Genomic DNA, 27,604 nt, shown 5'->3' with positions numbered 1-27,604 from the left:
CACCCAGGATTGATCTCCTATAGAATGGACTGGTTGGACAGGGAGGACTGGTGTGCTGTGATTCATGGGGTTGCAAAGAGTCGGACACGACTGAGCTACTGAACTGAACTGAATATTCCAAATGGACTCTGGTTTCCAGGGGAGGGAGATGGGGGGAATGGATAGTTAGCGAGTTTGGGATCAACATGTCCACACTGCTATACTTAAAATGGATAGCCAACAAGGACCTATTGTGCAGCACAGGGAACTCTGCTCTATGTTATGTGGCAGCCTGGATGGGAGGGGAGTTTGGGGGAGAGTGGATACATGTGTATGTATGGCTGAATCCCTTTGCTGTCCACTTGAAACTATCTCAACGTTGTCGATTGGCTATATCCCAAATACAAAATTTAAAATATTTTTAAAAGAGTATTTTTTTATACCTGGGTCTTTGAATCATGCCAGGTAGTCTAAGCTAACAGGGTAATTTATAGCAGGGGCCTTGGGTCACACAGTGTTAGCCTGACCCATGGAGGAGCTGGAGCCTGAGCAACGTGGGCTCTTCATGTTCCCATATGACTGTTAAGTAAAAACCCTGGACTCCATGGCTGGGGTGAGTTTCCTGGTTGACAAGATTCCGTGCACGTTGCTATATATCATTGCTGGAAGAATTCCATGCTGTCTATGTGACTCCACTCGGAGAGGACAGCCAGAAGCTTGTGCCTGGACTCTGCCCACTGCACCTTTTCCCTTTGCTGACCTTAATCTCTTTTTGCTGTCATCAGTGGGAAAGGTGACTGCACCAGCTTTTCTGACTTCTGTGAGTCCCATCAGTCCATCAGCAAGTCTGAGAGTAGCCTTGGGGACGCACAGAAGAGAAATCAAGACAAGACGTCCAAAAAGCAACACTCCACCTCCTCCTGAGGGAAGGGTCTCATCACCTCCTGCTTAGGGGGCTTGGAGGACTATCTGGATTCATAGTACAGCAAGTCTGATTAGTTGTAGATTAGCTGTCTGGATAAACAGCACAGAGAAATCGTCTGTGACTCTCTCCAGAGGATGGGCTCAGTCTTCCTCACCTATGCTTGTGTCGTCTTCCTGAAGTCCCAAGTTTAAGTCACTTTGGGTCCTGAGAGCCTCAGAGCCTGGGCTGGTTTGCTCATGCTAGCGCCACAGCCTGCACACCAGCTCTTCAGTCTCGGCCATCGTGGGAGCTCTTTGGGCACTGCCACTAGGGCAGGCAAGGGAGCTGGCATCAGTTCCCTGACTATGACAGCTCTAACACGTGCTCTTCTACCTTCAATACCTCACACAGGAGAGAAAGAGATGCTGCTTCCAAAAAGCCCACGTTCAATTAATTGACGATCTGGAGCTGGAGCCCGGGTGAATTCTGCAAATGCCGCGAATGTGGACCAGGGGCCAGAGTGAACAGAGGTCGCCCAGGGTATTGTGAGGCCCTGTTGTTTTTTCAAAACCTCAAACGGACTTGCAGATGTTCTCAAGGCATTTTTGTTTTAAGGCTGGAAAAAGAAGAGAGAGAAGGGAATGCTACAGAGAAATAAATTCTGGCTCAGGCTCTTCCTAGAGGACCAGTGTGTGGCAGTGCACTGGACAGGGAGTCACTCAGAGTCAATGTCAGAGAATGAAGGAGCTCGTGCAAGGACTGGCATCCAGTGATCAAGACTCCGCTTTCCAGGCTTCCCTGGTGGCTCAGTGGTAAAGAATCTGCCTGCAAATGCAGGAGACACAGGATCGATCCCTGGTCCGGGAGGATTCCACGTGCCATGGAGCACCTAAGCCCATGTGCAACAATTAAGCCTGTGTTCTTACAACCCGGGAACCACAACTAGGGAAGCCCACGTGCCCTAGAGCCTGAGATCCACAAGAGAAGCCACCACAATGAGAAGCCTGTGCACCGCAGCTAGAGAGTAGCCCTGCTCTCTGCAGCTAGGGAAAAGCCCACGGAGCAGTGAAGACCCAGCACAGCCAAATATAAATAAATCAATTAAATAAAAGCCACAAGGAAGGACTGGAGGGCTGCACTGTTTTTGGTTTGACTGTTGTAATATAATGCACGGCCCTATGACCACTCAGCTTATATCTGAGTTACATTTCCAAGGGGTTTTTCAGAGTTCAGCTTGGTTCCGTGATTTTCAGGAAGCCAGATTCCCTTGGCCAGACAGTTCAGGAAGATGGAACAATAAAATGGCCACACTGTTGCTTTCGGGAACAGACAGACTACATCAGCCACTTTTGTCAGCAGGAGTGAAAATTAAAACGGAGACGTCTGGCCTCCGAGGACGCCTGAGGACAAGGATAGAGGTGCCCTACACCCCGCTTCTAGCAGGTCGGGCTGCCGTCTTTCCCTTGCACTTTGCTCTGGTCAGCCATTTGAGTGCTTACATGGCGATTATCTCCTGTCTCATTTGTTTTTGTCTTTAGAGCTTACAGGGAGACTCAGAGAGGGGAAGAACCTTGCCCAAGAGCACCCAGAAAGACACAATGCTTTGCTGGGCTGACTCCTGCTTTTTGTTTTTCAAATTGTTAGGTGAAGGGAACTCAGAAATACCCTAGACTTTTTGTCTAGGATTCATAATTGCTAGATGAGTTATACCTCGTCCTACTGATCCTGTGCTAAGGCAGCATTCTAGACATTTTTCGTAAAATTGTCTGTGTACTTACTGTGTGAATGGAATACCCTTTTCACCCTCTGACAGATGTATGTTGCATTCTTCAGAAACCAGGAATAGGAGTCAAGACAATACCTAAAGATTGAAATCACAGTTCAGAGTGATTATTATCCTTTGTGGCTATTAGAAGAAACCCATCTAAAAAAGAAAGTCATAACGGCTAATTATTCACAACAAAAAATTCTCTCTCTCCATCTTTATAGGCTGTGGGAGGAAAGGTAGAGAATGAGTCTTCATAGGAAAAAGTTTAGACTTTAGAGTCAGAAAGACTTATTCTTAGTTCTACCATCAGGACTTGCCAGGACGTGTGACTTCAGGCTGATTACTTAATTCTTTGAACCTTAGTTTTTTCTTATATAAACAAAAGACAATAATAGAATCTACACTCATAAGGTATCCTGTGGATGACAGGAGCTACTGTTTGCAAAGTTCCCCAACAGAGCCCGAATTACCATAAGTGATCAATCAGTGGTGATATTCATCTGTTTTTGTGTGAGGTGGTCAGAGTACATGGCTGTTAGAGTTAACCATGCAGCCAGTACCTAGCGAGACAACATCCTGCTCTTGGCTGGTGACTACAGAGATTGCTTCAAAAGGCTTCAGTGAAAAGATCACACATATAATTAGGAAGAAGGGTTTTCTGTGCAAGTTGTATCACTGGCTCGGTGTTGGACTCTGGGAATCCACTTCCCTGTCAATCCTTCACCTGATACACAAGGAGGCTGGGTTAACATTCTCTAATCGCTTCCATCTCTATCACCCTGTGATTCTAGTGTCTTCTGTGCTGTGCTAAGTCACCTCAGTCGTGTCCAACTCTTTGCATCCCTTGGACTGTAGCCCACCAGGCTCCTCTGTCCATGGGATTCTTCAGGCAAGAAGACTGAAGTGGGTTTTCATGCCCTCCTCCAGGGGATCTTCCCAATCCAGGGACTGAACTTGCATCTCTTATGTCTCCTGAACTGGGACGGGGAAGTCTTTACCACTAGTGCCATCTGGGAAGCTTCTGGAGCAGCAATTGCTCATGTAGAGCTTGGCAGTAAAGATTTCCCAGGTTCTATCACCTTCAATTTACCTGGAGAAGGAAAATCCCTGGGAAATTCCATGGACAGAAGAGCCTGGTGAGCTACAGTCTATGGGGTGCAAAAGAGCCAGACATGACTTTGTGACTAAACAATAGACAAAATGCTCTGATTATTCTCTTCTAATAAATCATACCAGGATGAGGATATTGGCTTAAAGCTCAACATTCAGAAAACTAAGAAATGGCATCTTGCCCCATCACTTCATGGCAAATAGATGGGGAAAGAGTGAAAACAGTGACTGACTTTATTTTCTTGGGCTCCAAAATTACTACAGATGGTGATTGCAGCCATGAAATTAAAAGATGTTTACTCCTTGGAAGTAAAGCTATGACCAATTTAGACAGCATATTAAAAAGCAGAGACATTACTTTGTCAACAAAGGTCTGTCTAGTCAAGGCTATGATTTTTCCAGTAGTCATGTATGGATGTGAGAGTTGGACTGTGAAGAAAGCTGAGTGCCGAAGAACTGATGCTTTTGAACTGTGGTGTTGGAGAAGACTCTTGAGAGTCCCTTGGACTACAAGGAGATCCAACCAGTCCATCCTAAAGGAGATCAGTCCTGGGTGTTCATTGGAAGGACTGATGCTGAAGCTGAAACTCCAATACTTTGGACACCTGATGTGAAGGGCTGACTTATCTGAAAAGACCCTGATGCTGGGAAAGATTGAAGGCAGGAGGAAAGAAGGGGACGACAGAGGATGAAATGGTTGGATGGCATCACTGACGCAATGGACATGAGTTTGAGTGAACTCCGGGAGTTGGTGATGGACAGAGAGGCCTGTCGTGCTGCAGTCCATGGGCTCACAAAGAGTCGGACATGACTGAGTGACTGAACTGAACTGAGGGCACTGGGGTTCAGGGCCACTCAAGGTCAGTTAAGTTCAGTTCAGTTGCTCAGTCATGTCCGACTCTTTGTGGCCCCATGAATCACAGCACGCCAGGCCTCCCTGTCCATCACCAACTCCTGGAGTTCACTCAAACAGGGCCACTCAAAGTCCTCTGTAATTATTCCAGCAGATGTAACACATTGTAACACAATTCCAACAGATCTGTAACAGCAGATATAGCAAATCAACCTGACAATACTTGACTGCACTGTGGCATGGCCACCCCCTTGGCTCTGGGACCCAGAAATGAATGGGGTTCCATCCTGGCTCTCAAGGAGGTGACAGTGCCACAGAAGACCTACTGGGGAGTGCATTCCTCAAGGTACCGCTGTCACCTGTGTGTTAGTTACTTAACGCCTGGCAGCCTAGTAGCCTGCAGAGAAGCCGAGCAGTCAGAAGCCGGTAAGTACTGGATGCAAAGAGTTGTGAGTGGCCCAGGTTACCTCCCAGCCTCCATCCTGGGCTCTCTCTTCTGGCTCGTGCAGAGGCATTGCTGGAAGAAGCGGCACAGCTCCATCAGACAAGGGTTGAGCTTCTGCACTGTCAGTGCGAAGGGAGCAGTAGTCACAGTCCCCTCCTTAAGGAGCGGCTCAGGACACCCTGGAAGATGCAATCCAAGACCAGTGACATCAACAAGCATTTAGCAAGCATCTTCCCTGCAATCCTGGAGACCCCGGTTCAATTCCTGGGTCTGGAAGATCCCCTGGAGAAGGGATAGGCTATCCATTCCATTATTCTTGGGCTTCCCTTGTGGCTCAGCTGGCAAAGAATCTGGCTGCAATGTGGGAGACCTGGGTTTGATCCCTGGATTGGGAAGATCCCCCGGAGAAGGGAAAGGCTACCCACTTCAGTATTCTGGCCTGGAGAATTCCATGGACTACAGTCCATGGGGTCACAAAGAGTTGGACATGACTGAGCGGTTTTCACTTCTCTTCCCTTTATTAGGATCTGTACTGGGTGAATATTGTCTCGCCCCTGGTCTCAGGTAGCTCTGGACCAACAGGTAAACGTGGCCTTGCTTCACCATGACTATCAAAGCTGTGAGAGATCCTAGAGAGAGAGGGAGAAAGGTGAGGGACCAATTCCTGGAGGAAATCAGAGATGGTCTCCCTGAAAATTCCTAGAGAAACTTTACATTCCTCATTAGATGGATGGGATGATGGATAGCTAGAGCTATATATAAATAGGTAATATGGGTAGAGATGGGCTTCCCAGGTGGCTCAGTGGTAAAGAATCCACCTGCCAATTCAGGAGACGTGGACTCAATCCCTGGTTTGGAAAGATCCCTTAGAGAAGGAAATGGCACCCCACTCCAGTATCCTTGCCTGAAAATCCCATGGACCAAGGAGCCTGGCGGTCTACAGTCCATGTGGTCACAAGAGTATGAAACAACTTAGTGACTAAAGAACAACAACAGATACAGATGTAGATCCAGACTGCTATTGTTTAGTCACTAAGTCAGGTCCGACATTTTGTGACCCCATGAACTGCAGTCTGCCAGGCTCCTTGTCCATGGAATTCTCCAGGCAAGTATACTGGAGTGGGGTGCCATTTCCTTCTCCAGGGGTAGATCCAGAGAGATACAGCCAACACTCAGTCTGACCACTGCCCCATCCGCACCTCTCGTGTGTTTCTTTAGAACCTGGAGAAAAAAAGGGCTGTAATTTCCTATGGTAGCATAATCAAATCTTTGTGTCTGAAAGGCCTATTCACCATTCACTGCAGGTTTAGAGCAGGGCCAAGGCAGATCTTAGGTGATATGAAAAAGGAGACGGTGCAGGGTGCAGCAATTTAATAATGCCGTGTTGACATATGACTGGATGGTCGGGGAACATTCAGAAACTAGTCTTGAAAGGCATCCAGGAGTGGGAGGGACCTGAGAACTCAACCGCCTTGAAACACTCATTTTGTATCCATTTCTATCTTCTGCAAATTGACTCCACAGAAACAAAGGAGGTAGCTGGACTTTCAAAAGCTGGGAAAACGCAGCGTAGACCACCGAAACCCCAGGTTCTGAACCTCAGTCAGGAGTCCTGAAAACCCACATGCAAGCCCAGAAGAGGGTTTTCTCTTGAATTCCGTAAGAATGAAGTACACACAACAAGGGCCTCCTGTGCAGCACAGAAAACTCTGCTCAGTGTTGCGTGGCAGCCTTGATGGAGGGGAGTTCAGGGGAGGATGGATACATGGATATGCATGGCTGAGTCTCTTCAGGGTTTGCCTGACACTATGACAGTATTATTAATCTGCTATCAGTTAATCTGCTATACTCCAATACAAAATAAAAAGTTAAAAAAAAAAAAGAATGAAGGGTACATATAGGGATGGCCTGTCAAACAGAAGTTAACTGCACTCAACAGTAGGAGTCGAATTTTTCTCTTTTTTTAGGGCTTGACAGATGTAAGTTTTTAAATATAAAATGGATAAGCATTTATTTTTCTGGAATTGAGCTGCAGGAGCTGCTTGTATATTTTGGAGATTAATCCTTTATCAGTTGCTTCATTTGCTATTGTTAAGAACTAAACAGACAGTTCTCCAAAGAAGACATAAAGATGGCTAACAAACACATGAAAAAATGCTCAACATCCCTCATAATCAGAGAAATGCAAATCAAAACCACAATGAGATACCATTTCACACCAGTCAGAATGGCTGCTATCCAAAAGTCTACATGCAATAAATGCTGGAGAGGGTGTGGAGAGAAGGGAACTCTCTTACACTGTTGGTGGGAATGCAAACTAGTACAGCCACTATGGAGAACAGTGTGGAGATTCCTCAAAAAACTGGAAACAGAATTGCCATATGATCCAGCAATCGCACTCCTGGGCATACACACCGAGGAAACCAGAATTGAAAGAGACACATGTACTCCAATGTTCATCGCAGCACTGTTTATAATAGCCAGAACATGGAAGCAACCTAGATGTCCATCTGCAGACGAATGGATAAGAAAGCTTTGGTACATATACACAATGGAGTATTACTCAGCCATTAAAAAAATGCATTTGAACCAGTTCTAATGAGGTGGATGAAACTGGAGCCTATTGTACGGAGTGAAGTAAGCCATAAAGAAAAACACCAATACAATATACTAGTGCATATATATGGAATTTAGAAAGATACAAATGATGACCCTGTATGCGAGACAGCAGAAGAGACACAGATGTATAGAACAGTCTTTGGGACTCTGTGGGAGAGGGTTTGGGTGGGATGGTTTGGGAGAATGGCATTGAAACATGTATATTATCATATGTGAAACGAATCGCCAGTTCAGGGTCGATGCATGTTACAGGATGCTCGGGGCTGGTGTGCGGGGATGACCCAGAGGGAGGATAAGGGGAGGAGGGAGGTGGGAGGGGGGTTCGGGAAGGGGAACTCATGTACACCCGGGGCGGATTTATGTCAATGTATGGCAAAGCCAACCAATATAATAGAGTAAAATAATTAGCCTCCAATTTAAAAAAAAATGGATAAACAATAAGGACCTACTATATAGCACAGACTTTACTAGTGTGTGAGATGAGCTTCAGTAATACGTGAACCGTGAACTTCCAGATCAAGCTGGTTTTAGAAAAGGTAAAGGAACCAGATCAAATTGCTAACATCCGCTGGATCATGGAAAAAGCAAGAGAGTTCCAGAAAAACATCTATTTCTCTTCATTGACTATGCCAAAGCCTTTGACTGTGTGGATCACAACAAACTGTGGAAAATTCTGAAAGAGATGGGAATACCAGACCACCTGACCTGCCTCTTGAGAAACCTGTGTGCAGGTCAGGAAGCAACAGTTAGAACTGGACATGGAACAACGGACTGATTCCAAATAGGAAAAGGAGTGCGTCAAGGCTGTATATTGTCACCCTGCTTATTTAACTTATATGCAGAGTACATCATGAGGAACGCTGGGCTGGAAGAAGCACAAGCTGGAATCAAGATTGCAGGGAGAAATATCAATAACCTCAGCTATGCAGATGATACCACCCTTATGGCAGAAAGTGAAGAGGAACTAAAAAGCCTCTTGATGAAAGTGAAAGAGGAGAGTGAAAAGGTTGGCTTGAAGCTCAACATTCAGAAAACAAAGATCATGGCATCTGGTCCCATCACTTCATGGGAAATAGATGGGGAAACAGTGGAAGCAGTGTCAGACTTTATTTTTTGGGGCTCCAAAATCACTGCGGATGCTGATTGCAGCCATGAAATTAAAAGAAGCTTGCTCCTTGGAAGGAAAGTTACGACCAAAGTGAAAGTGAAGTCACTCAGTCGTGTCCGACTCTTTGTGACCTCCAAGGACAGTAGCCTACCAGGCTCCTCTGTCCATGGGAATTTCCAGGCAAGAGTACTGGAGTGGGTTGCCATTTCCTTCTCCAGGAGATCTTCCCGACCCAGGGATTGAACCCGGGTCTCCTGCATTGTAGGCAGACGCTTTACCATCTGTGCTACCAGGGAAGTCCCATGACCAACCTAGATAGCATATTAAATGACATTACTTTGCCAACAAAGGTCCATCTAGTCAAGGCTATGGTTTTTCCAGTGGTCATGTATGGATGTGAGGGTTGGACTGTGAAGAAAGCTGATCGCTGAAGAATTGATGTTTTTGAACTGTGGTGTTGGAGAAGACTCTTGAGAGTCCCTTGGACTGCAAGGAGATCCAACCAGTCCATTCTAAAGGAGATCAGTGGGTGTTCATTGGAAGGACTGATGCTAAAGCTGAAGCTCCAATATTTTGGCTACCTCATGCGACAAGTTGACTCACTGGAAAAGACTCTGATGCTGGGAAAGGTTGGGGGCGGGAGGAGAAGGGGACGACAGAGAATGAGATGGCTGGATGGCATCACTGACTCGATGGAGGTGGATTTGAGTGAACTCCGGGAGTTGGTGATGGACATGGAGGCCTGGTGTGCTGTGATTCATGGGGTCGCAAAGAGTCAGACACAACTGAGGGACTGAACTGAACTGAACTGATATAGCACAGACAACTATATTCAATATCTTATAGTAACCATAATGGAAAGGAATATTACAAAATATATATATTGCATATATGTATGTAACTGAACCGCTTTGCCTTATAGCAGTGATTAATGTGACATTGCAAGTCAACTGTACTTCAATTAAATATTTAAAAAATTTTATTCTATCTGCATGTATTGCCTACATTAAAAAAATATGTTTTAAAAGATATAAAAATAAGATTAAAACATTAAAAATAAAAAAAATGATAATAGGGCTTGATGACACCAATACAAGTTTTTCTAGTTTGCATGGGTTGCAAAAGAGCTTCTAAGGGTCATTTTATTTTATTTTTTTCAGATGAAAATCCTTGAGTTATTTTATTTGATAATAATGATTGTCAATTTCTTTAAGTAACTGTAATAGTCTTTTTAAACAAATTATTTATTTATTTGGCTGCACCAGCTCTTAGTTTCAGCATGTGGAATCTAACTCCCTGACCAAGGATCAAATTCAAGCTCCCTGCATTGAGAGATAGGAGTCTTAGCCACTGGACCACCAGGGAAGTGCCTTTCTTTTCTTTTTATTGTTAAAGTTATCCCACTTCTTTCTTTCCTTTTAACTGAAGTATAATTGCATGAAAGGTTCCCTATTGTATGATCCTAGTGATATAAATTTTTTTGGGGGGGCAGCACCATGCTGCATGTGGGATCTTAGTTCCCCAACCAGGGATCGAACCCATGCCCCCTGCACCCCTGCTTTGGAAAAGCATAGTCTTAACCAGTGGACTGTCAGGGAAGCCCCAGGAGTTGAATTTTAGAGTCATCCTTTTTCCTTCCTCTCTTTCTGCTAACATCATGCTCATTGTAAGAATGGCTTGCATTTGCAAAGCATACAGCACTTTCTCAATGGGCATTCATTCAATAAAAGTGGTTTGAACTAAGTTATATGGTGCTCTCCAGCTCCAAATCACTTCCACGCACATTATCTTACTCAATACAAAACCCTGCAGACGAAAGACATTTTTAGTGCCCACAATAATTATTATCATTCTCGCTTTACAGCAGAGGAAACTGTATTTTAGAAATTGAGTACAGGAGGGTACCTCACCAGTAAATAGCAGAGCCAGGATTTAATCCCAGCAGTCTGAATCTAAATTTATCAAACAAACCTCTTTTTATTATACTACACAACTTCATCCAAAACAAACAAAAGCTATAGGAGCAACATGGCGCTGGTACATACTTGAAAATTGGTGGGTTCCTGGGATCAAGGCTGACTCTTCACCAGGTATAAAGGTCCACACGGCAGGGAGGTCACCTGCATAGTTGACAATAGCCTCACAAAGGTCAAAATGAAATGGTCTGGGTTATACATACAACCAGAGAATCATGGCATCTTAAAGAGCTCTCAAATGTATAGAGAAATTGTGGTCAAGAAAGAGGAAGTGATTTATGAAGATTACAGGGTAATTTAATAGCACAGCAAGATTTAGTTCTCCTGCCTCTTTTCCTTCTAGAACCAGTAAAGTACAATAGCAAGCTTGGTCTGCCTGCAGACAACCACATCGCCTCATGCCACTGCCCTTAAACTATGCTTCCCACCTGTGATATAGCATTTCCCTTTGCAAGGCCACATTCTTACCTGCCTGTGGATATTTGGGGGCTGGAGCCTTGGTAGGACCTGGAGTCTGTGTGCCAGGGGTGGATGGACCTGGGATGAGAAGAGAGCGAGGTTGAGTTTGGCTGTCTTCTAAGGATGCCTGAGCAGAAGTGGTGCCCTGCCACCAGTCCTGCCCTGTTCATCCCCTGCTGCCTGTCAAGCCAGGTACCTGGCAGGATACTGAGGATGCAGAAGTCAGTTAGAAACAGCACAGCAACAAAGAACACTACAATCCACTGAACACAGTTGCCTAGAAGAAAGGCATCTGGCTATAGGGATCAGAAGAAGTCATTTTAAAAACTCACAAACCAGGCTTCCCCGGTGGCTCAGTGGTAAAGAACCTGCCTGCCAATGCAGGAGATAGGAATTCAATCCCTGATCCTGGAAGATCCCACATGCCAAGAGCAACAAAGCCCGTGAGCCAAAACTACTGAGCCCGAGCTCTGGAGCCCGGGGGGGGAGGCGGGGGTGCAACTACTGAGGTCTGAGCATGCCCTAGAGCCCGTGCTCCACAAGAGAAGCCACTGCCATGAGCCTCTGTACTGCATGCAGCTAGAGAAAAGCCCAAGCAGCAACAAATATCCAGTACAGTCAAAAATAAATAAACAGAACTTTAAAAAGCACAGAAACCACTTTTGTCTGGTTACAGGAGTAGAAAATATGGAAAATTCATGACACTGGAGGGATGAAAAATCAAAATCCTCTCTGCTTCCCAGACACAGTCAAGGTTAACGTGTTCTGAATTTCTTTTCAGCCTTATTTTGGTCTGTTTTTAATTTTCTGTGTATATTTATTACACACACATGCATACACACATAAATGCATAAACAAACACATAATTGGAATCAGACAACAAATTTTCAGAGCTCAGGCCATCCTCATATTGTGATTACATTTTAATGTGCATATCATTATATTTATATGTAATTAATAGAGGTAGGGGCCTTCCCTGGTGGCTCAGTGGTAAAGAATCCCTGCCATTGAAGGAGATGCAGGTTTGATTCCTGGGTTGAGAAGATCCCCTGGAGAAAGAAATGGCAACCCACTCCACTATTCCTGCTTGGGACATCCCATGGACAGGTGGACAGAGGAGTCTGACAGAGACTAGCGGGCTACGGTCTATGGGGTCACGAAAGAGTCGGACATGACTCAGCAACTAAACAACAACAACGGAGGTAGGACTGCCCACTCTCTCTTACCTGAGGTCGAGCTGGTCTGGGATGGACTGCCAACTGTGGCTGCTGTCCCGGCAGGAGGCTGGGAAAGGCTCCTTGTGTTCATAGTCTCCTCGGCCTTAGGAGACGTAGGCAAGGAGGGAAGGGTCTCCCAGGGAGGCCCTCCAGGAGTTTTCTCACTGGTGACCTGAGCCCAGGGCGTGGGTAGAGTAGAAGCCTGTGCCTGTCTCTGGGCCGTCACCCACGGAGTTCTGGCCACCTTCCTAGTAGCTGCACAAGCGACAATAACAGGGCATGTACCTGCTTGACTGCCTTGATTCAGATGTAAAACTGACAAGACATTGACATATAATCAAAGGGAATATGCAATGTGCACGCATAATATAGATTATCCAGGGACTTCAGCTCTGTCCTGAACTAGAATAAGGGGACCAAACTAAACTTCATTTTCCTAACTACCAATTAAGAAAAAACTTCTCCAAATTCCTAGGTCACTAAACAATCAGCTAGAGTGTGTGTTTGGGGGATGGTGGACTTTGTGAAATTTAAGCAATACATTTCTAATCATGTGGCATGGTGGAAAGGTTACAAGGTTTAAGGTGAGGAGACCTGGAGATGTAAATTCTGCCCCCAACTCCTCTGTTCTGTGAACTTTGGAGCAAGTTACCAAACTCTTTTTCAGTTCAGTTCAGTTCAGTCGCTCAGTCGTGTCCTACTCTTTCCGACCCCATGAATCACAGCACACCAGGCCTCCCTGTCCATCACAAACTCCCAGAGTTCACTCAAACTCATGTCCACAGAGTCGGTGATGCCATCCAGCCATCTCACTCTATGTCATCCCCTTCTCCTCCCGCCCCCAATCTTTCCCAGCATCAGAGTCTTTTCCAGTGAGTCAACTCTTTGCATGAGGATTTTACCTTTACCATTAAAATGGAGGTGATGGTGATGATGATGCCAGCCTGACAATATCACAGGATGGTTATTAAGACAAGTCTCCTCTTGTTGATCTTTTAAACAAAACTTGTCAGATGGTTTTCATTTGGTCATTCCCATGGTAGGAATCAAAAAATTTTTTTCAAGTTTTTACAAAACTAAACTCCTGGGAGGGTTTTAACTCTATAAGTTAAGTTGAGAGCAGTTGACATTTTAAAAATATTCAGATTTTTCATCCAGAACATGATATATCACTTTATTTAAACATGCTGTTATTACTTTTGTTAAAGTTTTAGGTAGTTTTTCTTAAATAAAACTAGCCCTTTCCCTGTTAGGGTGATAGCTAGGTATTTTATAATTTCCCTTGCCACCTGCAATCACATCTTTTCTCATGTTATACCAGAAAGTGTTCTTCTTTTGTGTAACTGTCTAGGTACAGATATATTACTGCAAACTTTTCTAGTTAGTGAAGCTGATTCTTTCTCCTCATTTTTGTTTCCCTGCCTGCCTGACTTTTATCAATTCTCATCCTTCTCAGGGGAGCCTCTCTCTGGGTTCTCTAGAATAATAGCTCTTTGTAGGCTGAATAACAACTAATCAGTCTGCTTGCCTATGCCTCTCTCCCAGGCTGAGAGCTCAGGAAGGAAAGAGAACATTGATAGAGCTGTGGGTTTTTTTCTTAACAGCTAGCCTGGGGACTGATACTAAATACATGCATTGACAAATGAATGAATGAATTCTGGTGACTCTGGTCCACTGTTGAAGCTCACTGAGACATAACTGTCTTTCAATGAGTTATCTCAGTTGTATCTTATTCCGAATAAGATTACCATGCCTTTAACATTTTTAGTGGTAATACCACTGATAAGTGTCTACAAACATGATGGGAAAGGAAGAACTTCTCAGCAGGTCATTGGCAGCAGCTTTTTACACTGACATCAAGTCATTAACATATTCTTGGCATCATTATCCAGCCAGCTACACATTAACCTAACCCTACTTTCCATAAAATATTGAATTCATTTCATTTCATTAGTGTGTGAATTTCAGGAGAGATATTCCCAACCGCTTTGCTGAAATAAAAGTACCTGATGTAAGATATTTCTATTGGAGGGTGCTTGCATGAAGTGCACCAGCAAACTTCTGTACTGTTTTTGCAACTGTGAATGTTGAACTACTTCAAAATAAAAAAGTTATAAAAATAAACATTAGAGACATTATGCCAGTGATATTTGTCACCTTTGCTTATATGTATTAGACCCAGACTGGTTCACATCTCTTATTTAAGGGATGCTGAAGAAAGGGGTTGGTGGAAAATGGATAAAGGAAGGATTTCACTTATTTATCTGAACCCAGAGGGAACTGGGTTGTGGGGGGGGCAAACAAGACAGGAGAGGAATGAGTGAGAAATCTTACCGGAGGCTGGGAGGGTGGGAGAGGCCACGTCCAGCGTGGCTGTGGCTCTGGCCGTGGCCTTGGTTGTGGCTCTGCTGCGAAGCTCAGGAAGCATGTTTGTGTTCAAGGTCTGCTCTTCCTCTGAAGGAGGCGTTGTGTCTGTCCCAGAAGAGGTCCTCAGAGTGGACACTCCAGCCCTTTGGACTCCATGTGGGGGGCTCGTCCTCGGTAGTGTTTGCTGACTTGTGGGTGTGAGCTGGGAAGTCAGGGCTGACTCCCTGGTAGCTGCACATTTAAGGAGACAGTCAAGAGCAGCTTTACTATGCTAATATTTTGGACACAGAGAACTGTCGAGCCACTGGAAGGTCATTGGACAGCACATATACAGAATACAGAGGTTCAAAATCACTTGGAACAGTACCTGACATCACCAAGAGGAGGGTTTCTCTTTGAATGAGCTGAAACTAAGCTGAAACATCAAGCTCTGAAAACACTGCAGGAAAAAGCCCCGTGCACAGAGTGCAAAGCTGTCAGACCCAAAATCATCAGATGCTCGACGTGTTTCCTGAACAGAACCTGACTCCCATCAGTGTCCTCGCCCACCTCACAGCCCTTTGCCCCTCCATGGCTCTGATGCTGGTCCCTGGAAGAGTGTTTAGGTTTGCTCAAGTGCCCTGGGGGTATTACTAAGAGCCAGAGGTGAAATCTGGGAACTAGGGGTTCTCAGGCAGAAACCACTTGAAAGATAGGCTCCCACAAAGACAGCATATGCATGCATGCCAGTTCAGTCGTATCCAACTCTTTGTGACCCCATAGACTGTAGCTCCCCAGGCTCCTCTGTCCATGGAATTTTCCAGGCAAGAATACTGGAGTATATTGCCATGCCCTCCTTCAGGGGATCTTCCCGACCCAGGGATCGAACCTGCATCTCCTGCATCGGCAGGTGGATTCTTTACTCAGTGAGCCACCCAAGAAGCCCCCTAAAGACAGCAAGAAGGCTTCTTTCAGAGGAAGAACCCTCGGTGTCCTTGGATGCTCCATGAAGAGAAGGAGGAAGAGACTCAAGTGTTCACTAAGCCTACTCGGTGGACGGGTGGCTTAGGGAATGGGGGCCCATGTCAGAACAGGACAGGCTCCCAGTAGCCCATAAGGTCCCATCCTCTGGGTAGACAAAGGCTGGCCTGCAGACAGGTGGGGTTTCAGCCCCTAGTTGCCTGTTTGGCAGGCAGCTATGTGTTGGGCATAACCAGTGCAATTGCAGAAGGTGGCCCTGCAGCCTCATTTCCTCTCTCTGGCCTTACTTCTGGACTCAGCATCACTCCACATGTGCCAGAAGCCTGGTCCTTGCTCCCAGATGAATGGACATGGGGCTGAGTGCCTGCCAATCAAACTATCACTCAGACAGGTGACTGCCGTCAAGCATATCAACCTTGGCTCAACATGTCCACAGGTTCTCTCTTCCCAAGCAGTCATTGCTTGGAAAATTTTTACAAAAAGAGCACAAAAGTGGAGACTTAATTGAGACTGGGGGTGAAAAGTCATGGAAGGACTATCTGAAGAAGTGAGATTGGCTTAACCCTCAGATCTGTCCTCAGAATTGAAAGGAACCCACTAATGGCCCATTGCATATCAAGCACAAGTTGATAACTTCCATAACTAAAAGATGCCCTTTGATAAGGGGCTTCCCAGGTTGCCCTAATGGTAAAGAACCCTCCTGCCAATGCAGGAGACATAAGAGACGCAGATTTGATCCCTGGGTCGGGAAGAGCCCCTGGAGGAGGGCATGGCAATCCACTCAAGTATTCTTGCCTGGATAATCCCAGGGACAGAGGAGCCCGGTGGGCTACAGTGCATGGGGTCATAAAAGAGTTGGACACAGTTGCAGCAACTTAGCACACCCTCACACCCTGCCTACAATAAATAGCAATCGAGGCAGCCTTGTGAAGTGGAATTGGAGGTTGACTGCAAACTTCATTTCACTCCAAGGAACACCGATGAAGCCCCTACTGTGCACAAAGAACAGTGCGAGGCATAAGATGGAGGCAGACTGTGCAGCCAAAGGAGGCTCAGCCTCTGCCTTCAAGTGTGACTCCTTGAGGAGACACACGGATGAAGTCATCTGTGACTCAACCTGGAGTAACAGAGGGTCCAAATGAGTGTTGTAGGATTACGGAGGACGGAAGACTCATCTTGGTCAGGTGATTTTGTTGGAAACAGGAGTCAGTAGCTGAGGTAGCCACTGACAGACAAATTGGATTCTGAAATACGGAAAAGTAGGGAAGTTCCATTCTGGGATAACAGCAAAATTCCAAAGGAGTGGACACGTGTGCCATCTGCAAGGAGAGGCAGGGATTTCAATAGAGTTTTAGCAAGAGATTTATATGAAGAGAGTAGATCAATGTGGGCTTGATGATAGAGAAATGTATACTGCTTGCTAAGGATTTGAGACCCTCTGCTGCTGAATTAGGAGTTCTGAGCAGTAGGAAGATATAACCCAATCATATTATCACTCTTTGGGAATAGACGGATATTTCAGAGAAATAAGAGACTGGGTCAAAGGAGACTGGTTCAGAGGCTGCTGTAGTAAAGGTAGATGATGAGAACTTGAACTAAGGTCATCACAGCAGTAGCAAATAGTCTTGGAACATCAGCCACATTGCAGAAACTTTATTTGGCTAAAAATGACAGCTAAGTGTAGAAGAGAAAGCTTTAAGGTGACCCAAAATGCCACCTGGTGCCAGAGAAAATGCAGGAAGATGGGTAGGTGTGTGTATGGAGGGGCAGAAGATGGTTGGATGGTGTCTGGGTGTTACGGAGTGGCAATGTTTACAATAGGGTCACAAATTCAAATACCTACAAAAGTCAGGGAGTTTATATGAGAAAAGAAGTGCAAGGTAACAGGGAGTGGTGAGGGCTATGGAAAAGAGGAGAAAGGGGTCTCTCCTAACAGGGAGGATGGCAGCTCAACTCCATTTGCTTATTGCCAGGGGTGAGAGGGAGGATCCAGGGCTGCCAGGTCTTTTGCCCCCCCAAAAAATCTAGAAATTCAAAAAAATTTTAGTGACAAAATCCTCTGATTTTAACACAATACAGCTAAATAAAATACCTGAGGGCAGCATTCAATCTTCAGCTTGCTAGCTGGGACCCTGGTCTGGAGACCCTATTGTAGGAGTTTGGGAGGGTTACACTCACCCAGAACACCAGATATGTTGCTGGTAAATGTGTAATTGATAACAGGGGACTTTTCTGCCAGCTCCCAGAAGTCAGAAAGATTCCGTCCTGCAGAAACCACATCAACAGGGTCAAATCTTGAGCTTACCTGTTAGAGAGTTTGTGTGTAATTCTCAGCTCAGAGAGCTGGTCAAAGAATGGCTGCTGGTGGTTCACCTGACTTTCCCGTCATCACGCAGATGAAGATGCAGTCGGATTCATCCGTTTGACTCACTGCAAGATACACCAGGACACAGCAGGACTTAGCAATGGGCCTGACGCTGTTAAGTCTCTGGTCGAAATGAAAATTAAGTTGGAAATTTCCAGCTCCAGTTGGTACAGGCAAACAAAGCTAACTCCTTATTTAGGAGCCCTGCCTTTTTGTTTTCCATGCTGAGTGCCAAATCTCAATGTTTGCCAAGCATTTTCAAGATGAGCACACCTGAGAGGATGGAAGTTGACTTGAAAATCTCCGTGAGGTAGCTAGTAGAGTTTCCAATGACGTCCACCAGGAGGGCGGTGAAATCTGTAAGACAGGTTGAGGGAGGTTACATTTCTAAAGCTCAGCTTAAGTTTCAGAGACGTGAGAGGAAAAGTATATTGCATGTGGATTTTGCAAATAAATTTAACAAGTTTGATTTAGTTCAGTGTATCGAGGAATACCAACAACCACCAATACTTTGGCCACCTCATGCCAAGAGTTGACTCACTGGGAAAGACTCTGATGCTGGGAGGGATTGGGGGTGGGAGGAGAAGGGGACGACAGAGAATGAGATGGCTGGATGGCATCACCGACTCTGTGAACATGAGTTTGAGTGAACTCCGGGAGTTGGTGATGGACAGGGAGCCCTGGCGTGCTGTGATTCATGGGGTCGCAAAGAGTCGGATGCGACTGAAATGAATTGAACTGAACTGGACAACCATTTTAATATTACCAGTTTCTTTTTGAGTCTTAATTTTAGGCAGGCAGAAAACTTTTGGATCTATCACTAAAATCTCCTTTCTTCTCCCATTTCCCTCCCTGCCTGCTCCGCACCCCCATGCCACTTGCCCTCCACCACCCAAACCCTTCTCTGCCAGGACCAAAGAGCTGTGCAAGACAAGAGTATTGAGTAATAAAAAAATCAGTAAGTTTTCTGGTTTGTTTCCCTTACACCTCACTATTTCATCTCATTGATTTAGAACACCAAATTCACTGGATAAGAAGCAGTTCTGCAGACATGGGATGTAAATTTAAGTAAATTCGGATTTTCAAAATGGTATCACATCTAATGGTGGATTATAAATGACAGACTACCAAAGGAGAAAAGAACTCTACACAAAATAGAACAAGGAAACTCTTCTCCTGCCCTCCATGTTAAGAAGTCTGATGGGAACAGACTGAGACAATCTTACCACATTTAAAGCTATAAAATCTCTCTCTGAGTGCATTTGAACAAGTCTTAACATGGCAGGAGCCACTGACCGATGAAAGTTCCTAATACACTTCCTACGCATACAGCTGCCTCCTCCTGTGCTGTCCATTTCTCATTTTCCAGGACCCAGCAAGGTTTTGGCTTCTACAACAAGGAGTATTTATTCTAGGATCCCCAAACAGTGAATTTTTAAAGAAACTTTGGAGGTCCCGTGGATAGTTTCCCATCATGCCTTGTATAAATGATTATTTTCAGTAATAGGGTTATGAGCTGGGGTTAGGGGCAAGCTGAGTTGAAAATATAGAACCCAGAGCATTGAAAATATGGAACTCAGAGAGGTATGAAAAGGTAATGTGACAACTGGTGAAATGTATATATCATGTGAGGCCAATGGGAGGTGGGCGCTACCCTCTCCGAGCTGGAGTGTTGGTGCTGTGTCATTACGTGGGTTCACGGTTAGTCTCCTGGACGGTGTTGTGGTGATGCAGCTACACAGCGTGAACACCTGGCCATGAAGAAGGTAGGCATCCTTCTTTATGTCTGTTTAGACCAGTCTGTCCCTAGTCACATTGGTAAATGTAAAAACTGAAGAGGAAGTACTTCATTTCTCATGCCATCTATTTTCTATTTCTCAAAAGTCTGCATTGCTATTAATTCATTTGTCTAACAAACACTCACTGAGTGTCTACCGTGTGCCAAACACCACCGAGGCACTGGAGGACTGTGTCAGACTCCATCTCTGCCCATCAGGAGCTGAGACTAATGGGGGAGAGAGGCTCATAAACAGACCAAGAAACTGCAATCCACGATGTCAGTCCACTATTAGTATCACATACTTCATATAATGAGAGTTCCTTGGAAAGCAAGGAGCTCAAACCAGTTAATCTTAAAGGAAATTGACCTGAGTACTCTGGAAGAACTGATGCTGAAGCTCCGATACTTTGGCCACCTGATGCAAACAGCTGATACATTGGAAAAGACCCCGATGCTGGCAAAGATTGAAGGCAGAAGAAGAAGAAGAGGGTTATAGAGGATGAGATGGTTGAATGGCATCACCAATGGACATGAACTTGGGCAAATTCCGGGAGATGGTGAGGGACAGGGAAGCCTGGCATGCTGCAGTCCATTGGGTCACGAAGAGTCAGACACCACTTGGCAACTGAACAACAATAGCATTAATATCACATAGAAACTATGAGCATGGTTTTGGAGCCCAGACACCAAGGATGGAGTTCAAATTCTGTGCAAGCTTCAGAGAGATGATGACATTTCCCAAGGTCTTAGAGTATGTGGCAGGGCTTGAATTCGAGCTGAGATCTGCCTTGTGCTAAAGCTGTAGTTCTGAAAATTTCTACCACTGCTCATACAAATCTCTTAATTTGTCAACTCTCCTTTTAGAGCTGCTCCCACAGTCAGGTCCTAGGCTTGGAAGAAAATCAGTTATCACTGCCTCGAAGACAATCTTTGTCTTGGTGAAAATTTGAATTATCTAATTGATCAACAACACGCAGATGAGTGATATCGGCTACTTTCATATATAATAGAAAGCAGGGAAATTCCTTTTTTTAATCTAATTGGTGATGGCTTATGAACGTCTCAGTCCTCAGTATTGACAGGGAGAGGAAAAGCACATACTTCCAAACATTACTGGTAAGGGTGCAAACTTATGCAAGATTTCTGGAGGAATGTTTAGTGTTGTGAATCATCACAAGACCCCCTTCCTGTCAGACAACAATTCTATTTTGAAGACTTTATCATATAGGGGTAATTGGACAAATACTCCAAGTGATTGTACACAGGTACTCATCACAGCATTGTTGAGAACTGTAAAAAAAAAAAGTTTGTATCAGGAGGAGATAAATTAAATAAATTATGGTACCTTTTTTTCAATGAATATTATGAATTCATATGAAAGAAAATGCATATTTATATTCATTGGAATAGAATGTTTTTTAAGACCTGTTGATTAGTTTAAATAAGATTATAAAACATCATAGAAAACATGGTAAATATATGAATATACTGCCTTTGAAAAAAAAACATCAGACAATACCAGGTTCCTTAATCAGCACTCTTCTATTCAAACCCAGACTCTAATCTTCTTTTTGGAGGTAATCACCTACCCAGTGTTCAGATAGGCATATATATTTTCATCAGTGCTATTTTATTCAATTTATTTATTTTGCAAGTTCATTTTTCTAATTGGAAATGTCATGGAAATATTTCCATACACAGACGAAATCTGGTCACCTGCACATATTTATGTACTCTCTATGGCTGCTTTCCAAGATTTAATTATACAGCAGACTATTCAACCATTTTCCTGATGATGGGTGTTTAGATCATTCTCAGATTTTGCTCTTAAACAATGCTACATTTTGTTCTTGCCCCTTTGCACAGATAGAACTATTTCTTGGTAGAAAACCAAGAAAGGAAATTTCTGGAACAATGAATGTGCACGTATTTAAGCATAAGAGATATCATTGCATTTTCTTATTTTAGTCAAAGGAGAAAAAAATTCTACTTCTCTAAAAGGGCACAAGCAAACTCAGTTGCAAGCCTCAGGACGAGTTGTACGAACCTGATAAATCGTTGGTTCGGTTGTTTAAGCAGTAGCAGTACCGCGTGGGGAAGTTGGCTGGATCCACAGTCTTCAGGTTGGAAACTGTGAAGAGAAGCAAGGACACAGCAACCCTGACACCCAGCCTGGCCCCGCCTGGCCATCCTTACCATTCTCAACACCGAGAAGAGCTTGGCGAGCGGAGAAGGGAAGGATGGATTGGGACTTTGGGATCGACAGAAGCAAGCTATTAATATGGAATGGATAAGCAACAAGGTCTTACTGTACAGCACAGGGAACTATATTCAATATCCTGTGATAAATCATGATTGGAAAAGAATATGAAAAAGAATGTATATATACATATATATATCTGAATCATTGTGCACATATATATATCTGAATCATTGTGCACATATATATATCTGAATCATTGTGCTATATAGCAGAAATTAACACAGCGCTGTAAGTCAACTATACTTCAATAAAATAAATTAAAAATAGAAGAAGAGCCGTCAGCACTTACTGTTATAAATGGCCACAGAAAACTTGTGGAAGGCGAATGAACTGTAGGAAGTGACACTCAACAGAGAGAAGAAGCTCTTGCTTCCTGCCCAAAATACCGAGACAAAGAAAGAGCAAATGCCCACCAACAATACTGAACACAATAGAAACTACTAAATCGATCATGGAGGTCAGTGACACAATGAGCAAATAAAAATAAAATAAGACACATCAAATCAAAGCAGACCCCAAAATGCAAAAATACATGTCCCCTGCCTAAGTTTCTTGATCTATCTTGAAACTGGCAATTCTCTCACAATGGCTATGATTAGACATGACGACACAGGTGCTGCGTTTGGGACTCATCGTGCTCTCAAAGTGCTGGCAGGCCTCCTGCTTCATTTGGATGTTTTCAATCTCATCATGAGTTAAGTAGGACACACATCCTCCACTCATAACACAGGGGAGTTGAGATACGCAGAAACAGGATGGGTCTTGCTCAGGTCATGGAGAGTACAGAAGTGAGGCAGGAACAAAACAAAAATGAACCTGGATTGTGCTTAAAAAAGCAAAAAATGGTTACCTTTTAAAGCTCTATTCAGCATCCCATTCACCAGCTCTGTGAGGTTAAGTGCAGACAGATCGACTGACCTTGCAGGCAGTTCTGAAAGAGATTCAACGATAATGTCACCAGCAGGCCTTTCTTGGCAACAGAAAAAGTTCCTCATTTCCAGCATTCAGGCAGATGCGCCTCCTGTTTGGACATGAACTCACACTCTGTTGGGCGCAAGGATTTGGAAGATAAAAGGCAGTTCCTGTGACAGCTAATTACATACACAGTGACAAGCAAGAGTAGAAAGGAGAAGTTTGGGTGAAACACAAGGAACACTTATTTTAGGGGATAGTTTATCTCTGCATGTGGAGAGAGTAGGGATTGGCAGGGGATGCTCATGTATATTATATCAGCTCCAGGAAATTGCAGGAGTTCTCAATGGCCTGTGTGATACAAATAATGACACTGTCTAACAGAGAGGCTCGGATCCTGGCTGACCTTTGGCCTCACCAGAAAGACTGTGTTTTTAATTCCAGAATTCTGATGCTTGGATTCCATCCTCAGAGATTCAGACTTAATAGTTTCCAGGTATCAGTGGCTTCTCAACTGGCGCTACTGGTAAAGAATCTGCCTGCCAATGCAGGAGACTAAGAAACCCGGGTTCGATCCCTGGGATGGGAAGATCCCCTGGAGAAGGCAAAGGCAACCCACTCCAGTATCCTTGCCTGGAGAGTCCCACTGACAGAGGAGCCTGCCGGGCTACTGTCCATAGGGTCACAAACAGTTGGACATGACTGAAGAGACTTTGCACCACACACACAGCACGGACATCAGTACCTAAATCCATCCATCCATCCATCCACCAATCGCCCGTATACTGATAGCATGCAGCCAAGTGGAGAGATGTGGCAAGGTAGAAACAGTGCTCAATGCTGCTTTTTATGTTTTTGCAAACAGTGCAGTGACTTTTTCAACTCATAATATTCAAATTATTGTGGCTAAAGCAATCTGAGGATTGGAGAGATGCTGCAGCCCCGCTTTGGGTGTTGGGAAGTGAAAGTGAAAGTGTTAGTTGCTCACTAAAGAGTCATGTCTGACTCTTTGCAACCCCAAGGACTGTAGCCCACCTGGCTCCTCTGTCCATGGAATTCTCCAGGCCAGCGTACTGGAGCACGATGCCATTTCCTTCTCCAGTGGATCTTCCCAACCCAGGGATCGAACTTAGGTCTCCTGCATTGCAGGTGGATTCTTTACCATCTGAGCCACCAGGGAATCCCTGGTATTGGGGGTTGGGGGGGTCCAATGGTGGGAGAAGTGATCTCAGTGGTCCAGGCCTCTCATGGAGCACTGGGTGTGTGTGTGTGGGGGGGGTACTCACCTGTAGTGTCAAGAAAAGCGATCCTCTTTTCTCTCCTCTCTTCTTCTCTGAGGCCGGACACTGGGAAGAGAAAAGCCTTCTGGAGAAAAATGGAGCCTTCAACCCCAACCCCACGCTGCTGGAGAGGCCTCGGAGGTCTTTACTATAACCGCCCTCTGACTTCGTAAAGGTCAGCATCACTGAATGCACTGCAATCCTTCCCCCACCGCTGGGGTTCTAGTCTCCTTGAACTGGACATGCTCTTGAAATGCACATTTTAATCAATAGACAAGCTGATTCCCATGCAGGGCCTCTAATCCATCCCTTCTCTTCACTGGGTTGGGAAACCAAGGCTCAGAGAGCAGAAGAAACATGCTTAAATTTGCTCAACCAAGCCCTGGTAATAAAGAGTCAGAACCTACTTCCAGAAGAGGGAGTCACTTGCCCACTCAGCAAATTTCATGCTGCCAAAGAAGAGAATGTCAAAGGAAATCTTGAAATACCAAAGGCAGTCATTCATTTATTCTTTCAATAAACATTCACCTAGGGCCAAGCAGTACACAAGGTGTTTGGTATAAATAAGTCAATGGGAAAGGACCTTGTCTCTATGTCTGCAGAGCCTATTGTCTGTGGTTTAGAGGGAGAAGAGACACTCACGAGTTATCCCACATGAGAGCCAAACAGGGAATATCAAGATGCTAGGAACACCTCTATCAGAGAACCCAACCTGTACTCTGGGATGGAGGAGACATCCCTGCAAAGCCGAGACCTGAAAGGTCAGCTGTTTTGGATTAGATGCCACTTAATCATACTGCATCATTTACTACTATTGTTGCAATGATTACTTTCCATGTCACATTCCAATGGACAGGTGCTTTGTGCCCATTTTATAGATGGAAAAACCAAGGCACAGAGAAACTGGAAAATGGGTCATTGTGTTACAGCATGAGTCAGGCTTTAGGACTGGTCTAGTTACCTGTTGCACCAAGCCAAGTTCCATCTTTTTCCTTCTTAACTTGTTTATTTCCAGATGCTGGAATAAAAGTTTTCATGAGTAAAATGGTATTGTGGAAGCACAGCCCCAGAAATTTATAACATCCTTAAAAGTCATCTTATCCATCACTCCCTTTGAAGGATGAGGAACTGAAGTCCAGAAATGTTAAGTGATGTGCCTAAGCCCACATCTGGCCAGTCACCCTACTCCCATCTCCCTTCTCTGCCCCAGATTCTGGCAACCACCTTTCTTATTTCTGCTTCTTTAAGTCTGACGATTTTAGATTCCTTGTAGGAGCAGCATCATGCTGTATTTGCCCTAGGAAGGACCAACTGTTCATTTACCTGTTGTAGGTAGGAAAATCATGACATTTTCCTTCTCAGCTTCTCCTCTAAAGGAAGACACTAAAGTAAAAAAAAAAAGTGTCATTAGAGAAATTATAACACAGACATAATATCAGAGAAAATTTAATCGAAAATAAGCCTTTTAAAGATGAGAAAATTGCAATGTGGACTTGTTTAAAATCCAACATGTACTTGGCTCATTCATTCACTAATTTAGTCATTAAATATTTATGGATTAACTATAGCAAAGCTAATAGTTAATCATGCCATTAATCATCTAGATTTTAATAGACATTGTGTGTATTAGGTACTGGGAGAGTATGATGGAACAGACAGATACAGAGTCCATCCTTACGGAACTTATAGTCTAGTAGGGAGGGCAGACATGAAGGAAATGAAGACCCGTGGATATTATTTCAAACAACGTTAATTATGTTGAAGGGCATTTGGAGCATGGAACAGGGAGCCTGATCTAATCTCAGGGTTCTGAAGAATCCATGGGGGATGATGCTCCACTGAGTTCAGAAAGGTGAGCATATTTGAGTAGAGACAAATCTGGCTCAAGGGGTATTCAGTGTATGGATGACAGTCTGAGCCCAGGGTCTGAGATGGGCAGGAGTGTTATTTTACAGACTGGAAGAAGGCCTACATGATGGAGCAGAAAGGATGGAGACAAGGGATTGCAAGAACTGGAGTTGGGGAAGCAGACTGGATCATGTAGAGCAGTCATGCTACCCAAAGAGAAGAAGTAGAAAGTCATTGAAAACTTTTGGGGAGGAGGAGGAGAACATGAAGGATGAACTGGGGAAGTGGCTTAATGAAATGTCTGAGAGAGTGCCTTAGGCTGGTGAGTGGAGAGTGGAACATGAAGAGACAAGAGGAAGAGGAGAAGCAGGGAGCTGGTGGAAGCTCCAGCAAAGGGAAGATGATGCTTTGGACAAGGGTGGTCACTGTGGAGGGGAAGAGCATTCTGTTGCATAAATGGGACTCAAATGCAGCAGTACAAATGGGATGAGAAAGAAAATCAGAAATGGGGGATTTACTGCTGCCATTTTGATTAATGGCAGTAGTAAATTCGATCATTTAAGATTCCGGGCTGAAACACTGGATGCTACAGTTCTCTAAAGAACAATGAATATCCAAACAGAGTTCATAGAGCAAGACACTTGGACTTTGACTAGACCCACCTGCGCTGAAAAGAGACAGGGCACATGTGAGGTCCAGGCACAGCCTCACCAGAGGACCCCGTGGCAGGAAGCCTGGCATGTTTGCGGTGCTCTGGCCCACCTGGAAGCAAGCAACACAAGAACCTGGAGGAAACCAGCTGAATTACTAACCGCCTTGGTGCAGAGTATCCACCAGGGAAGTAACATTGAGAACACCCCATGGGGCATCACTAGAAATCACAATCTATAAAAGGCACTTGTGGTTCTGATTGGTGAGGTTATGCAGAGGTAACAAACTGACTCCATAACCTCACTGGCTGAAATCAACCACAAGTTGATTTCTTGTTTACAGTTTGTACTTGCTGCACATCAGTGGGGAAGTTGGTTCTGCAGGGTCACTCAGGTGCCCCGGATAGTGGAGGCTTCACCTTCTAGACATTTTCCATCCCTGTGGCCTCCTTAGTCATTGACTCATGGTGGAAGAAAGAGTTGGAGGATTATACCCCGACTCTTAAATGCTCTGGCAGGAAGTGACATGCTCGCTTTTATTGACAGCTTTCCACCAGAATTGCTCGTGTGGTCCTGCATAACTGCAGGAAGTCTAGGAACATGGAGCGGGGGGTGCATGCATATTTAGGGAGAATCAGTGTCTCTTCCTTGGGTTCTCTGACTGTTTAGATGGGAAATGAGCTTGCCAGGTGGTGTTAGTGGTAAAGAACCTGCCCGCCAAAGCAGGAGACATAAGAGATG

The 27,604-nt window shown here is 44.6% G+C and overlaps 1 protein-coding gene across 1 annotated transcript; it reads right to left on the bottom strand.

Moving 5' to 3' along the window:
• Positions 1-1,455: 1,455 nt before the first annotated feature.
• On the bottom strand, positions 1,456-26,954 carry HHLA1 (HHLA1 neighbor of OC90). The gene is made up of 15 exons (XM_055431977.2): positions 26,876-26,954; positions 25,689-25,748; positions 24,372-24,431; positions 23,024-23,104; positions 22,463-22,546; positions 21,958-22,041; positions 18,404-18,487; positions 18,139-18,195; positions 17,938-18,030; positions 14,773-15,036; positions 12,448-12,693; positions 11,231-11,299; positions 5,082-5,238; positions 2,662-2,744; positions 1,456-1,499 (listed from the first exon to the last, which is right to left on the bottom strand). The coding sequence occupies exons 1-15, from the start codon at positions 26,952-26,954 to the stop codon at positions 1,456-1,458; spliced, it is 1,545 nt and encodes a 514-aa protein (XP_055287952.1).
• Positions 26,955-27,604: the final 650 nt, after the last annotated feature.

This window comes from Moschus berezovskii, chromosome 16 (assembly GCF_049115385.1).
Source record: "Moschus berezovskii isolate FMDL1 chromosome 16, NW_MosBer_1.0, whole genome shotgun sequence".
In the NCBI taxonomy this organism is placed as follows: Eukaryota; Metazoa; Chordata; class Mammalia; order Artiodactyla; family Moschidae; genus Moschus; species Moschus berezovskii.
This window is presented reverse-complemented; position numbering and strand designations above follow the sequence as displayed.

Bases quoted from the DNA above. Each gene is read 5' to 3' on its own strand.
- HHLA1 (XM_055431977.2), bottom strand. From the start codon at position 26,954: ATGCCAGGCTTCCTGCCACGGGGTCCTCTGGTGAGGCTGTGCCTGGAC. The intron at 23,105-24,371 runs GTGAGTACCCCC...AATCTCTTTCAG, and splicing joins CGCTTTTCTTGACACTACAG to AACTGCCTGCAAGGTCAGTC. The intron at 1,500-2,661 runs GTAAGTACACAG...TTCTTTTTCCAG, and splicing joins AAGGGTATTCCATTCACACA to CCTTAAAACAAAAATGCCTT.